Source organism: Epinephelus lanceolatus, chromosome 23 (genome assembly GCF_041903045.1).
Source record: "Epinephelus lanceolatus isolate andai-2023 chromosome 23, ASM4190304v1, whole genome shotgun sequence".
Lineage (NCBI taxonomy): Eukaryota > Metazoa > Chordata > Actinopteri > Perciformes > Serranidae > Epinephelus > Epinephelus lanceolatus.
Window position 1 is genome coordinate 37,344,508 of NC_135756.1, and position 15,865 is coordinate 37,360,372.

At 39.2% G+C, this 15,865-nt stretch overlaps 1 protein-coding gene across 2 annotated transcripts in view; it reads left to right on the top strand.

Annotated features, from left to right (window-relative positions):
- The window catches only part of chst11 (carbohydrate (chondroitin 4) sulfotransferase 11), a 289,615-nt gene that overhangs the window by 212,042 nt on the left and 61,708 nt on the right, over nucleotides 1-15,865 (top strand). For both annotated transcript variants that reach the window (XM_033609147.2, XM_033609148.2), the window contains exon 2: nucleotides 12,624-12,709. In XM_033609147.2, the coding sequence (XP_033465038.1) occupies nucleotides 12,624-12,709 (86 nt within the window). The remainder of the gene's footprint in view (nucleotides 1-12,623; nucleotides 12,710-15,865) is intronic.

A 15,865-nucleotide genomic window follows, 5' to 3' on the forward strand; every position in this document is an offset into this window, starting at 1 on the left:
TGTATCACCTAGAGTGTTTTTACACTTTCACAAGAAACTTCAGAGAGTTTGCTTTCTGGCAAGACCTCATGCATGCATGTAGTCAGAGCGGTTCAGAGGCTACAGTAATTTTAATTTGGGTATGTCATTTTAGGCGTTTTCGCTACAAAATGGGGGTGGAGTGCAAGAGGCTAGATAGCTTCTCCCCGATTTCTCTTCAACAATTGACTGCAATGATTACTTCATCTAAATCATCAACGTGTCTTTTTGACCCCATCCCAACTGGGCTACATAAGGAAGTCTTACCTTTAGTTAACACTCACATATTAGACATGATCAATATATCTTTATTAACAGGCTATGTACCATGGCCCTTTAAAGGGGAAGTTCCGTTTTTTACAACCTGGACCTTATTTCTGGCATTAAATGCGGTTGTTTACTCACTCAGATAAGTTTGGTGTCATTTGGAGTCCTTTGGAAGATATTTAGATCCGCGAGAGCTGCATACATCCATACAGTGGGAATGATCGGGGCACCGACAATGAGGCTCTAAATAACACATTATCTGCCGAGAAACTTGTTCATTTCACCAATACGTTTTTATGAATCGCTAGAGTTGCTTGTCATCATCATCTGGGTCATCCGGCCACAATAGCCGCAACTATAATTAGAATTATATTATTACTTTTATTAATGTTGTTGTAAGCTACTGTCATTACGGTCTGTCCTGCATCTCTCTCTGTTTCTGTCTCTCTCTCTGTGTCTCATTGTGTCATACAGATTACTGTTAATTTATCATGTTGATCTGTTCTGTGCGACATATATTGCACGTCTTTGAAGAGGGATCCCTCCTCAGTTGCTCTTCCTGAGGTTTCTACCATTTTTTTCCCTGTTAAAGGGTTTTTTGGGGGGAGTTTTTCCTTATCTGCTGCGAGGGTCCAAAGGACAGAGGGATGTCGTATGCTGTAAAGCCCTCTGAGGCAAATTGTGATTTGTGATACTGGGCTTTATAAATAAAATTGATTGATTGATTGATTGATCTCATGCTAGCATTGTCTTAATGTAGAATAACAACATTTAGTCGTGAGGTATGGAGAACAAAACAAAACATCTGCACAGAGTCACATTGTCAACATCTGAACAACATGAAATTCCAAGGTCATTATACATTCAAAATATATCGTTAACCTGATTTTCATTCCAACCAAAATTTAACGTTTGTCAGACAAAACAGTCCAACGTCTTTCTGACATCACTTTGACATCCGGGGCTAGCTGGCTACATTTTGAAGTATCGCAGTGCACCTGTGACAAGCATGCATGTGTGTACTCGTATGGTTAAATTGTGGCTTGTTTCAAAGGTAATGTAACCGCTGTTCCTACGGTGGCAAGTATTGGCTACAAACATGAGTCAACTCTTACTATCAAATGAAAGGATGTTTTACAGGCTTTTTTATCTTCACTAGTTTTTTCTTTATTATTTTAAGATTTATGGTGTTGCTATGATTAGTGGCTGGTGGTTTTGATGGAGAAAGACCATGGTGAGTTCTATTTGAGCCACAGTGGTCTGAACTGGGTGGGAGATTCTGGGGCAGCTGTGGGCTGTACCTGGCACAGATGATACCAGCAGTGAGGTTAACTCTTGAGAAGATGTTCGGGGGTAATCTGAAAAACACTTATTTCAGTTAATCAGTGTCTGTTGGTGAGTCTGTGCCTGTTGGGAATTATAGGCTCTGATTGTTAATGACATCAAAGGCCTAGAAAGGCCTCAACAACAAAAACTACTATGAAATCATATTGATAGGATCTCAAATTACCACCATGTGAAATGAAAATTGTAGAATCAGTTAATCCTTGTTTTCATCTGTTTTTAAATGTCCTTTCATACTGAATGTTCATTATGTCAATTTAATGTAATGCCCTTATTGTAAGGCACTGTGTGCAACATTTTTTGTATGAAGGGTGCTAAATAAATAAAATGTATTACTATTACAATTATTATTACTAGTTAAGCAGCTATGGACTAAGAAATTTAAAAAAAACATGTAATTCTCTGTGCTGTTGAAAGACTATTGCCAGCAGCTACCAACAGCTTTTAAGATGAAATGTTTTCTTACATGTTACTCATTGAATTAGTTGACGTCATGAATCGCACCTTAAATATTAATTTGACGGTTTTGACCATTTCATTTGTTTTTATTGTCTCTCTTGCATGACATATGCTTTAGTGAGAGTGGATCATCAAGCGCTTAAAAACTGTATGTGAATTTCAACCAGATTAAACAAATCTATTCTATTTCCTCACTTGGAGAAAAATGTCGTGAAGTGCACTACACCCTGGTCAGCTAAGTGACAACATTTTTTTCAGCTCATTTTCTGTACCCACTGTAATGTTAGCAGAAAAGCCTATTGGAATTAGCAAGATATCTAGCTAACTAGCCAGCTGGGGTTAAAATAACAGTTTTGGATGGACAGTAGAGGATCACCTCATCAGTTTGTTTGAGGAACAGTCATGTCTGTGTGACACACAGGTCTTAGAACTGTAATGAATCACTCACAAGCAGGAGACCAGAGTAACTTTCAGGAAAAGGTCCGTTTATTTAATCACTCCAAAATTCCGGTAACACTCCAGGGGTAGCACGTAAAGTCTCCATCCCAAAACTCTGACTCCTCTACCGTTACACACCTCCTACATACACACATACTCACTTACAGTACCCAGCGGGACAGCCCTCCCCCCTCTCTGCTCCACCAATCTCCAGCCCGCACACTGACTGACAGCTGACCCCACTAATACCACACTCACCACTGCCCCAGGGTCGCTATAGAATGCATGGGTTATTACATTATTGAACATTATTGAATATTACATTTAACAATGTCAGAATAATGTTTTAAGTAGAAAGAAATTAGACATCAGAATGGGTGCTGCCACCCTGGTTTTACAAACTATTGTTATCGGTGATAGTGGTTGATGGCTGCACGGCCTCCACCTGTCCAGGAAATTTTGTTAAATCTCGGGTTGGCAACCTTTACCATCAATAAAACTGTTTTTAGCACAAAAATAAGAAAAATTCTGTCTGGAACCACAAAAGATATTGATGAAGGTAGCCCAGTAATAAAGGTAACAAAACCTATGTAGTCTAAAATTAGACAATCAACATTAGTAATAGGTCTAAGACAGCAGTCATTAATATGTTTTACCACAAGGTTAAGGGAATTCTGTCTGTTGTATGGAGCTGGACACTTCCCAGTTTTTCTCCACCTGCTTTAAAGGACTAATAAAGTTGAAATCAAAGCGTTTTGGAGCTTTTTCAGCAGCAGTAGGATGATGGCTACAGGGAGTAGGAGGAGGAGGAGAGGCAGAGGGCTGTCAGCGTGACAGTATCCCTGCTAAGTCTGATGAAAGCAGAGGATGAACGCTAAACAGTGTTTGTGCTGTGTGTCTGTGGTTTGTGTGGACATTTGTACAGCACACAGAGTGTTTCTCCCCCTCTGGTCGCATGGGGAACTGTAAACTGTCCAGGCTGCTGGTGTTCAGGGTGCAGGGACACTGCTTAAAGTGTTACAGCCAGAGGAGGAGGGAGGGAGGGAAGAGGAGGAAAGGAGTGAGGCAGATATAGATGATGGTAAATGGAGTTATTTAATTATGTCTCAATCAGCAACTTCTATCAAATTTTGTCAGTTTTGAAAAGCTACATTTAAAAATGAAAAACGAAATTTTCTGTAGAAATTGGAAATGTTTGAAACTCCTACATGTCATGAAGTGCCGATTCTGTTTTTGAAACATTATAAACAATTTACAGTGTTTTAAAATGTTGATACTTTGCTTATAAGATGCTGACTGAGTTACAATTAAGAAAATAGTCAAACTGAGTTGCCAGAATGGACACTGGTCCAACAATAATTAGCCACAGATAGTAAAATGTGTCATAAAATTTATTTGTGACCACCAGATACTTGCTCTGGAAAATATACCAGGTACAGGTCTGTACATTAAAGCTGTAGTCGGTAACTTTTATAAAAATATCTTTTTGTCATATTTGCTGAAACTGTATCCACGCAGTAATACATGAAATAGTCTGTGAAAAAAAATCCCGCATCCTCCCATGACCCTCTACCACTTTGCCAAATTTCACATGGATTGACCAAGTTAGTGAGGAGAAAAACATGGCACAGACACACAGACACAGACACACACACAGACACACCCACAGACAGAGTTTTTGTTATTATATAGTAAGATAGTAAGATAAGATAAAGTAAGATATAGTAAGATTAACCAATATCGCACTGGAGGTGTTGTTAGTGCACATCAGCACGGCTGTGATTTGGTCATAAGCTGAAGATAATCACACTGATATTCAGTACAACTGCAAGACCTCAAGTGTGCTTTTTGTGCATCAGTTCTACAAGTGCCATTTATAAGTTACCAGTAATTAATGACAACAGGTTATGATTTGTTTGTTCATTTAATCATTTATATGATTACAATGAGTTAATACCTTTTTCAGACAGTACGCTGCGACATTGGCTGATGTCATATGAGCACAACTGGTGGTTTGCGGTGAAGTATCCAGGCTTCTTGCCCTCCTTTCATCCTTTTCTAATGACCATTCATAATTTCACTCATGCTATTTGAGAAAATATGTTCATCTTTGCTGTGCAAAGTTTGTGATGATGATATCATAGGCTAATGCTTAATGTAATTTACAGGTCAGAACACCTATGAAGTGGAGTGATACATGCATTGTTAGAAGTCAATGTGATGTTGTGCTCTATGTATATCAGCACACCCCATACAGTTGTCATGGATGGTGATATTAGCCATAGAGACCACAACTGGTTTTTGTACCAGGCTTTATTTCTGCTGTAAAGTTGGGTATTTTACCACAGGGGTCTTTGGGGGTTGATTCACTTATGGAGCCAGCCTCAAGTAGCCATCACAGGAACTGCAATTTTTGGCAACTCTGCTTTGGCTTCCTGTTTTCCACCTCTCTCTGTCCCCTCAAGTCCTGTCGTCTCTCTTCTCACAAAATCTCTAAATGCCTAAAAATGGCACAGGTAATACTGATTCTATGTATTGTAATCAAATAAAATAATACAATTTTTAAATACATTAAACTGCAAATGTGGAACTTTGGCCAGGAAATATATACATATTGTTGTAGATTAGTTGGTTATAGATGGTTGTTGGTTGTGCTTGGAAGGTGATGATTTGATGGAGAGTTAAGATGGAGCAGAGTCTTATGGATTTTGCATCCCATGTTTTTTCAGTGTTGAAGTTTACTGATGCAGCAGAGAACAAAAAGCTTTATCTAGTCGTTCATGATAAGTTAAATGTAGATGTAACTAGATGTAACAGTTTGTACAAGATCAAGCAGTTTTTTTAGAGTAGTCAAAATTAAAATAATTCACATGCATGGTAATCCCATCATGGTAATGAGGGCTCGTTTACCTAAGGATTTCGTCTACAGCAAAGTATTCTTTTTCAGTGCACTGAATCTAACTTTAGCGTGCCTTATGGGAAGGACAGATGACTGCAAGTACTGAATCTGCTGGTGTTCACACTCAGCACAGACAGCCTTTCAACCTAATTTATTTTTGCATCCATTGTCATTAGTTGCGGGCTCACTGGTGCTAGCAGATAAATATCACCACAGCTCTGTGACTGACCCAGCAGTGCCACGAGGCACACAGACACACACTCACACACTCCAGAATTGAATCCTCATTACCTTGAGCTCCACCTCCAGCCTATGTCCACAGCAATCAATAATCACCACTGCTCTGTTGATAGTGCCTGCTGGGAGTGTGTGTGTGTGCTTTTCAGTGTGAGTGAGCCTAAAAAGCAAATATTCTATGATTGAGTTATTGCATTAAAAATAGAGAGAAAATAGAGAGTGCTCCCATCCTCAGAGGAAGCAGTAATTGCCTGTTTACATCGTCCACAGTAGGATGGAGTGTTGAACTGCATTTTTAAATACCAGCTTTAGCAACAAGGTTATCAATCACACTCTGTGTGTGTGTGTGTGTGTGTGTGTGTGTGTGTGTGTGTGTGTGTGTGTGTGTGTGTGCTCAGGGTGTAAATGCATCCCTGCTTCTCTCTATCCTCCCCTCAGCATCTGAAGGTCATGGCTGTCTGTTGGGGCTCGTTACACTAACAAGCGCTCAGCTCGCTCCCCAGGGCTCTGTCAATGGATCTGGTTTGGGCCAATACAGGGATTCACATAGAGGGATACTGGGTATATCTGTGGTCAGCGCCAACTTCAGCACGTTCGATTCTTCAATTTTCAACCAGGATTTTTTTTAAAAAAAAATCAACAGCCTGCTGAGAAGTGTGAATCCTCGTGTTTGCTTTGATGTTCCTCTTACGCCAGATGAGAGTAAGGGCAGACAAACCCTTAATGATTTTTGTGGGGAAATTTGGCCAATGCTGCAGCAAAAAAAAATAAAATTAAAAAAATAAAAACTAGATATAAAGATGAAATACTGACAGTCACAAACAACATCCTCATCATGCAGTTACTGAGTGTGGTTCTTGTTTTTTGTCTTTTATGAGCTGCTGGACAGCTGAATTTCCCTTCGGGGATAAATAAAGTTCTCTCTATTCGATTCTATCTCAATCCTGTAGTACTCCCACATCAAACATATACAGAGATATGTGCACTATAGTACAAATGTGTATAATTGGCTACTGATCATTTTTCACAGCAGGATTGTGAGACAACAGGTCCCGTGGGCACAGCTATGTAAAGGGCCCCTCATCCCTCCTACATAGAAGGGAAACACTCAGACTGAAAGAAAGAAAACACTTTTGCATTCCTGTGTAGTCATTTTGTGTCTCTTTGTGATCATTTTGGTTGTTCTGCATCTCTTTGTAGTTTTGTGTTTCTTTGTGGTCATGTTGCATCTCATAGCAGTTGTTTTGCATCTCTTTTTTGTCATCTGTTTGTGGTCAGTTTGCCTCTCTTTGTAGTCATTTTGATCTTATTTTTTTGTCATTTTGTCATGTGTCTCTGTGGTCATTTTGCGTCTCTGTAGTCATTTTGCTTTTACTTTTGTATATCTTTGCTATTTTGTGTCTCCATGGTCAATTTGCCTCCCATAGCGTATGTTTTGTGTTGTGTTTTTGGTCTTTTGTGTTGCTTATACTGTAGGTCATTTTGTGTCTCTTTGTGCTCAGTTTGCATCTCTTTTTGGTCATTTTATTCCTCTTTGTTAGTCATGTTGCATGTCTTTGTTGTTTTGCATTTTGTCTTTGTGGTCATTTTTTTGTCTCCGTGGTAATTTGGCATCTTTTTTTGGTCTTTTTGCATCTGTTTGTGGTCACTTTTTAGTCTATTTGCAGTCAGTTTGCTTTTTGGTTGTTTTGTATCTCTGTAGTTTTGTGTTTCTGTGGTCATTTGCATGTGACAGTGGTTGTTCTGTGCCTCTTTTTGGTCTCGTCTTTATGTTTATGCATTTTGCCAGTTTGCAATTTATTAATATTCTTTTTTTCAGAAATGTTTTCCCAAATTCCCATGTATTGGTACATCATAGACACATGGACTTTTCCACCAGTGATTGGAAGTTGTTACTTAACGCTGCTCAACAAACATGATCCCACTTAGAAAAATGGGGGTGATATAATGAAGGCCCAAAAATGCAGTTTTGGAAGGGCCATGCCCTTTACACTGTCAGTCCAACTGAAATAGAAGTTTGACACAAGTCTAGCTCAAAGTGCCCTAAAAAAGGCCAGAAAAACCATTAAAGTCCAGTAGCCTAGATTCTCCAAAACCTAAACCCTAGGTCCAGTTTTTACCAAATTTTATGTGACTATTGGAACAAGCTTATCAAAAGTTGCATAAAGCTTGTTGATATCACATTTCATTTGAAGATATTGACCAGTGAACTTCAAAAGAGCCATGGCTTAGCATAGTCTAAAACTGTTGGGCGATTGAGTGATTGTAATCAGTGTGAAACTTGCGTACATATGTACACATAAGATCATCAATCATAAATGAGGGGACAACGAAATAAATAAATAAGCATCTGTCCAATTGTTGGAAAACCTGTTAGTTATCTATAATGCTCTTGATTATTATTTTTTGGTTGATCTGCTAATCAAGGTACTGGGTAACCAGTTTAGAACTGCACAAAAGGGTAAGATTACTAACTGAAATATGTACAACAGTGAATTAAAAAATATTCATAGTTGATAATGCTTAAAATGATGAAGTTTTTCAGCATTAAAAATATGTTTGTTGTTGCAAGTGTTTTAGTCAGTTGACAACTTATTTGGCATTTTTTGGGTACAGTTTTGGGTACTTAAAATAATGAGTAAGAATATCTTAAATGAAATAATTTGACCACTAAATTTCATTTTTTTCAAGTTAAACCAGTGGAGTCTTATAAAGAAAGCTTATTTGTTGTTTACATTGTCATATAATGAATTCCTTGTGATGTGAATGTAATAAATGTAATTAATGTAAAGCAGCCAAGATGTACTTCTTCGTGATGGTTCTCTCCCACATCACATACTGTCTGACAAGTTGGTCTACTGCAAACACCACAACAATGAAAACAATAGAAACATTATATAAACAAGCACTTAAAATATTAGATAAGAAACCTTTCAGATTTCATCATTGTCATATACTGAAAAAATATAAATTGCTTAGTTGGGAAAATCTCATTATATTCAAAAACATCTGTCCGGTATATAAGATCTTGCATGGTTCAGGTCCTCCTCCTCTATCTGGCTACGTTAATTTCAGATCTTCTGGTAACAGGGGTACTAGAGGTGCAGTGAGGGGAGACTGCACAATTCCCTTAAGAAAAACTACAGTCAGGCAGTTTTCTCCTTCAGAGCATCACATCAATGGAATTCAGTACCACAATCAATCAGAGTATCTCTGTCATATCATTCATTGAAGCACAATGCCAAGGCTTGTCGAAACACAAAAATGTGAACACTGATGTTTGCCTCACTATTCTATAGGAGCATCATGCAATTGAGGGTTATTGTCACTCAGCAGTATGTGTGTGCCATACATAATGTTTATCTTGTATATAATGTGTTATCTTTAATGGGTTATATTTTATTTATATTGGATGTTGTATTTTATTGATGCCTTTAACAACTGGCAAAGGGACTACCGATGAAAATTAGCCTCTCGGCTATTTCGGGTGCATTCACATTTTTGTTAAAATGTTGATTAATGTATATTGTCCCTTTTCAAATAAACAAATAAACTAAACTAAACTAATCATGCACTTCACTGGTAAGTTTAACTAATGGAGATGTACTGTATAGAAATGTATCCAGTGTGAATGTGCATCAGTCTCATTATTAGCTCTCTTGATGGCAGTAACACATGTTCATCCATGAACATGAGGCAGATCATGTGTGGAATAAACTGCCATTAAATGCTTGGCTTTCTTGTTAGCGGTTCATATTCTTGCCCGTAGATCCTGCTTTGTCCCTCAGCACTTTTCCATACACAGTAATTGGAGAGAGTGTGTTGGCAGGGGCGGAGTGTTGCGCTGGCTGCTCCCACTGAGCTGCTGCCAGCAGCTACCGCTCTGTATCGAGTTGTGTAAAGAGCTGAGAACCAGCCAAACAAATGCTGAACTGTGGCTTCGCCCTTGGCATATAGTCACTGCTCTCATTATTTATCCCTGTAGCTTTCAGCCTCTTTCTCACATTAGTTGGTTGTTTAAAGTGATCGTTTCCAAATTGGTATCCTTGAGGATGAGTCCAGGGGGTCCACAGCAAAACAAAGAGTAGTTAGATCTTGCTCTTGCATCAGTCACAGGAATACAACCCAGTGAAGGAGTGACTCTTCTGATCCCTCCACCGTTAGAAAAAACATGACAAAAAAATCTTCTTAAGCTTTTTAGCAACAAACCCTTATCAAACAGAGTTGGCAGGTGAACAGTGCAGCCGTTCACCTGCAAGCTCATTAAAATTACTGAAATGAAATCTATTAAGCAGAAAGGGAGCAAAAGCCAAATCAAAACCAATGCCAAATCAAAACCAATGTCCACTATGGTGGGACACCATAGGTATCTTTGTCCATATATCAATATAATATTATGTCCGAAAATTACAACTCCTCAACAGTTTTGCTCATTTAAAGCGCAACTGTGTACCTTTTGGAAGATTAAACAGTCTTTCATTCACAAATGAAACTTTAACACTTTTATGATGGACCTCCTGCTACGGCCACAGAGGGTTGCTGTTTTCATGATCTTGATTAAAATCAATCTAAAGTAAAAAAAAACTTTAAGAGTTTGAGCTTTCATTCTTTTTGCAACAGAAAGCTCAGACTTTACATTATATTACACTACAAGTGGTCCATAAAACATTGAAAACATGCGGTGGCATCAGAGAAGCAGGTTGACAGAAATGTCTGTTGTATTTTTTTATGACAGTTTCAATACTTTTTATCAGTCATTATGGTTTATTGATTTTCTTAACCTCTTAGCTTTTAGGCTGCACAGATTTTAGGGATATGAAATACCAAAAAATACTAGTGTAGGCACTAGGGAAACATTCCTACTGCAGATGAAACCATCAAAACAGCTCTGCTGTACTCTGCTCATAAAAATGAGCATATCTCAAAAACTAAAAAAATGTACATACTTTAAATTACTCATGGAGTGTTAAGAAATAATTTGATCTTGAATCTTTTGAATCAGTAGGTTTTGTGTGTTTAATTTTTCACATTCTATGAAAAAACATTTCAGATTTTTGTATTTTTTAATTTTATGGTGCAATTTTAATACATTAAGTACTGCACCGATTGTGAAATTGTAATTTAGCCCTTCAAGACACAACCTCTAAATGGGCACAAATTCAATCATATACATTTATGAAACAACCTTAAAATAACCTTTTACATGAGGAAAACCTTTTTTTTTTCAATAATAATAACAGCTGTAAAAGCATTTAATGGATCTTTAATAGATCATAGTTAACATTCTAATATGTATTTTTTATTGCTTTTAAAACAACAAATTTCTCCTTCAAACAGCTGTATTTATTCAAGTTTCTCACCAAGACTTACATTTACAAGATTACATTAAACACATCATGAGAACATTATAATTTACCTTTGCTTTATACTCATTTGTACTGAATAGAGCTTGAATGCATCATGATCGTAGTTGCAGCCACCGCTGCTAATAGCTAATGTTAACTAGCTTTCCTCCTGCTGATTTTAATATGGATTCGTTGTTAACAACGTTATTTTAATTTAGTCTTTTCATCCCGATGGTGTCCTGGGGAAGCTGTCTGTTTGTCCCAATTCCCAAACACATCTTCTTGTCACACGTCAGTGAAATTGCAGAGCCCATTAGCTAAACAGTCTTCTTGTACCTGCTTATTAATTTAAGTTTGTGGCCGTTAGTCTGAGCCCCGCCTTTTACTCTGTGCAAAATCCAGAAAAACAGAAAACAGAGGAGAAAAAAAAGAAAGAAACAGAAAAACATCAGGCACTGCCATCGGTTAATGTCATCTTATTTGACCATAGGCTGATGGCAGTCAGCAAAGAGAATATTGCCTGATACTGATGTTCAGCCAATAAATCAGTGCATCCCTATAGTAATTAGGGTAGATAATTTGATAGATGAATAAAAATAATTACATGATCAGATTTCTAAAATGTGAACTGATTTTAAGGAGTTGCTGTATTTAGTTTCAGAAGTTAGCTGCACTAAAATAAAAGCAGTTTTTCCAAGTTCAACTAACTTGTGAGACATGAGGCAAGAGGCAATTAGTAGAGTGTGTCTAATGAAGCCCATCTGAGTGACAAAAAGGTGATTTGGTCATATTTCAGTTAGGGCTTCATGGATCAAAAGATACCAATGAGTATTACGTCTGTCTTGGAGAGAAGACTCACCCAACTCTGTCATATGAAATACAATGATGTGTACCATAGACAAGCAGGGTGATAGACTGGGTTCAGAAGTTTAAGAGTTGAAGGGGGTGCTTGCCATTGAATCACATTACCACTGTCCAAGACGGACAAAACTTAAAAACCATTCACCCATGAAACACAGGGAAGATGGCCAACCTTTTGTCTGAATTGGCACTGTAAGTTTTTGTCTGCTAGATGTACACAGTACTGTGTCATCTGTGCACAGATGAGCATGGCAGGTTGTCAAAAAATAGTCTCTATATACAGACTCTACATCTGCCCACTGGGCAGATCTTGCCTCCAGAAGAAGAGTGGAAGAGCCCTGGTTTCCGGTTGTAGGCTGTTTGTAGTCCGCATGATATTGACCAGTCACGTTTGAGCCGGCTGCAGTTGTTGCCAGGTTAAACGGTCCGTGCGGTGAACTAACGAGGCGGAACATAATTGGCATCACTGCAAACCATTCATCGCAATGGTTCAGCATATTTACTTATATATAAACGGAAGTCAGAAACGGAAATTCTCCTTCGCCCAAATCAAACCGGAATGCCAAAAAATCGGTGGTCTGCCCCCAGAGGCTGTATCGCCATCTGCCGGAAGTCAGACACCAAATACAGCCGATGGGTTCCGAGAATGGTCAAAAAATAACTAATACTGTTGATGTAAAAGTGGAAATGGGGGTTTGGATTGGGTTTATTGATTTGAATGAAAGTTTTTAGTTGTGTCTCCTTTTGTTTTGCAGTCATGCGGAGGAACCCCTTTGTGGTGGACGGCTGCTGTAGGAAAGGGTCCCGCAATGCCCTGCAGGAGCTCTACAGTCCCACACAGGTAGGACACAAACATGATAACAGCTCTCTCTTAATATATCTTTCTATCTATCTCTCTTGACCCTCATCTCTTCCTATTTGTGCTCTCCCCTAGCTGTCAGAGGTCTGACCCAACAAGGCCCTCTGAGCCGCTGACCTCAGCTTGCTTCACTTTAACATTTTTAGTGTATGCCTGCCTCAGTTCTCAGCTTTCCTAGTTTTAGCTGTGTGGACTGCTGCTCAATCATGAGCATGACACGTGCATCACTGCCTGAATGTCAACCTGGAAGTGACACCAATCGGAGTGTCCCCGCATACACACTGACCGGCTCATGAAAACTCCAGGGGACAGCATTAGCATAATGGCTGTCCATCTTCTGTTCAGCAGTCAGGGAATGTTACATATACCCAAGGCAATATAGCCATCTTCAGCCTTTCAGGAATGAGAACAGACAACAAGGGACAAAACAAGAACAGAGGTTTTGCAGTCCAAGAATTTACCACTATCAAGGACAGAGAGGAAAGAACAAGCTACTAAATAAAGTGTTTAGCATCAGCAGGTAGTATTCTTCACTCGTCTCTGTGAATAGGGAGTATTAATGCCCTGTCTGTTCCAGCTAGTGAAGCCTCACATCATTTGACATTCCACAATTTCAATATAAAGAGTTTCACAAGATAGCAGCCATCTGAGAACATGACACCTGCTATAACTACATTATTGCTGGTATGATATTAATGCATATTATGGGTTGCAGTTTTAATGGCTTTTCTACTTTACTGGGCAGTTTATAGTGAGGAGGGATGGCAGAATGAAACTGAGACGGTGACAAAGGTCTTAACCTGCTGAGTTGGCAGGACACCAGTCCGGGTATCATTGGATAATTCGTAATTCATTCGTAATTCAAAAACCAAAAACGGTAAATCTGTTATTTGATTCAAAACAAAAAAACAAGAGTACCTAAGCAAAACGTTTTTGGTGTCAGAATCAAATAACGAAAAACCAATCAAACCCGGCCCGTTTTTGGTTTTTGCCGATTTGTTTTACCGTTTTTCCTTTTTGGATTGAATATTGAACAGGTCTGCGGACATTCAGCCAATTCATTTTTGCGTTTGAAACCAAAAACGGAAGTCACGTGGTTTTTTCCTTTTTTCATTTTAAACCAAAAATGAAAAACAAAATCAAGTGATCTATTCCTTTTTTGTTTTCAAACGAAAAACCAGAAAATCAATTTTAGATTTGCAAATTCCTTTTTTCATTTTTCATTTGGGACAGACAGTAGCGCGGTGGGCAGACAGGAAGCGGAAGTGAAGTGAAGTGTGAAACTTCACTCTGCTCCATGTCTTCGGCTTGTTACCACAACCTTTTACAATACATGTGTAAACCATGATTTACAACAACACTCTGTCTCAGGTGCGCACTGTGTCACTCCGCCCAGTGGTTTACTCAAGAAAGTAGTTCCGAGTATTTGCTTCCTGTGTCGTAATGTTACTTAATTATACATTATTATTTCATAACGTGGTGAATGTGTAAGCTACAAGTTGTCCACAAGAGCGTTTTGGAGTCATTTGATGGTGTATTTGATTAGTTTTGAGGGAGAGAGGGGGCCGTACCGTTCACCTCCATTTTGTGCGCTGAGCAGCAGGCAGCTCTGCCCCACCGATCTCAGAACAACAGGCACTGATAATTAAAGGTAATGTACCTACCCATATGACTATAGGGATTATGGCAATAGGCAAATTTGCCAAAATGTCAAACTATCCCTTTAAGTAGCTGGAAGGTCCCTATAGGGCAGGTGGGATAGAGCCCAGTGTTCTCTTCCCGAATGAATGTAGAGCCAAACCATGATGTATTTTCCAAACCTCACCACATGCTTTTGTTGCACAAGGAAATTGTTTTACCGATGTAAGTTTATTTTGAAAAAGTCTGTATGCATCTAATGAGCAGAAACTGTACATTTCCTGTAAAAATGGAAATGTACAGTACAGGCCAAAAGTTTGGACACACCTTCTCATTCAATGCGTTTTCTTTATTTTCATGACTATTTATATTGTAGATTCTCACTGAAGGCAGCAAAACTATGAATGAACACATGTGGAGTTATGTACTTAACAAAAAAAGGTGAAATAACTGAAAACATGTTTTATATTCTAGTTTCTTCAAAATAGCCACCCTTTGCTCTGATTACTGCTTTGCACACTCTTGGCATTCTCTCCATGAGCTTCAAGAGGTAGTCACCTGAAATGGTTTTCCAACAGTCTTGAAGGAGTTCCCAGAGGTGTTTAGCACTTGTTGGCCCCTTTGCCTTCACTCTGCGGTCCAGCTCACCCCAAACCATCTCGATTGGGTTCAGGTCCGGTGACTGTGGAGGCCAGGTCATCTGCCGCAGCACTCCATCACTCTCCTTCTTGGTCAAATAGCCCTTACACAGCCTGGAGGTGTGTTTGGGGTCATTGTCCTGTTGAAAAATAAATGATCGTCCAACTAAACGCAAACCGGATGGGATGGCATGTCGCTGCAGGATGCTGTGGTAGCCATGCTGGTTCAGTGTGCCTTCAATTTTGAATAAATCCCCAACAGTGTCACCAGTAAAACACCCCCACACCATCACACCTCCTCCTCCATGCTTCACAGTGGGAACCAGGCATGTGGAATCCATCCGTTCACCTTTTCTGCGTCTCACAAAGACACGGCGGTTGGAACCAAAGATCTCAAATTTGGACTCATCAGACCAAAGCACAGATTTCCACTGGTCTAATGTCCATTCCTTGTGTTTCTTGGCCCAAACAAATCTCTTCTGCTTGTTGCCTCTCCTTAGCAGTGGTTTCCTAGCAGCTATTTGACCATGAAGGCCTGATTGGCGCAGTCTCCTCTTAACAGTTGTTCTAGAGATGGGTCTGCTGCTAGAACTCTGTGTGGCATTCATCTGGTCTCTGATCTGAGCTGCTGTTAACTTGCGATTTCTGAGGCTGGTGACTCGGATGAACTTATCCTCAGAAGCAGAGGTGACTCTTGGTCTTCCTTTCCTGGGTCGGTCCTCATGTGTGCCAGTTTCGTTGTAGCGCTTGATGGTTTTTGCGACTCCACTTGGGGACACATTTAAAGTTTTTGCAATTTTCCGGACTGACTGACCTTCATTTCTTAAAGTAATGATGGCCACTCATTTTTCTTTAGTTAGCT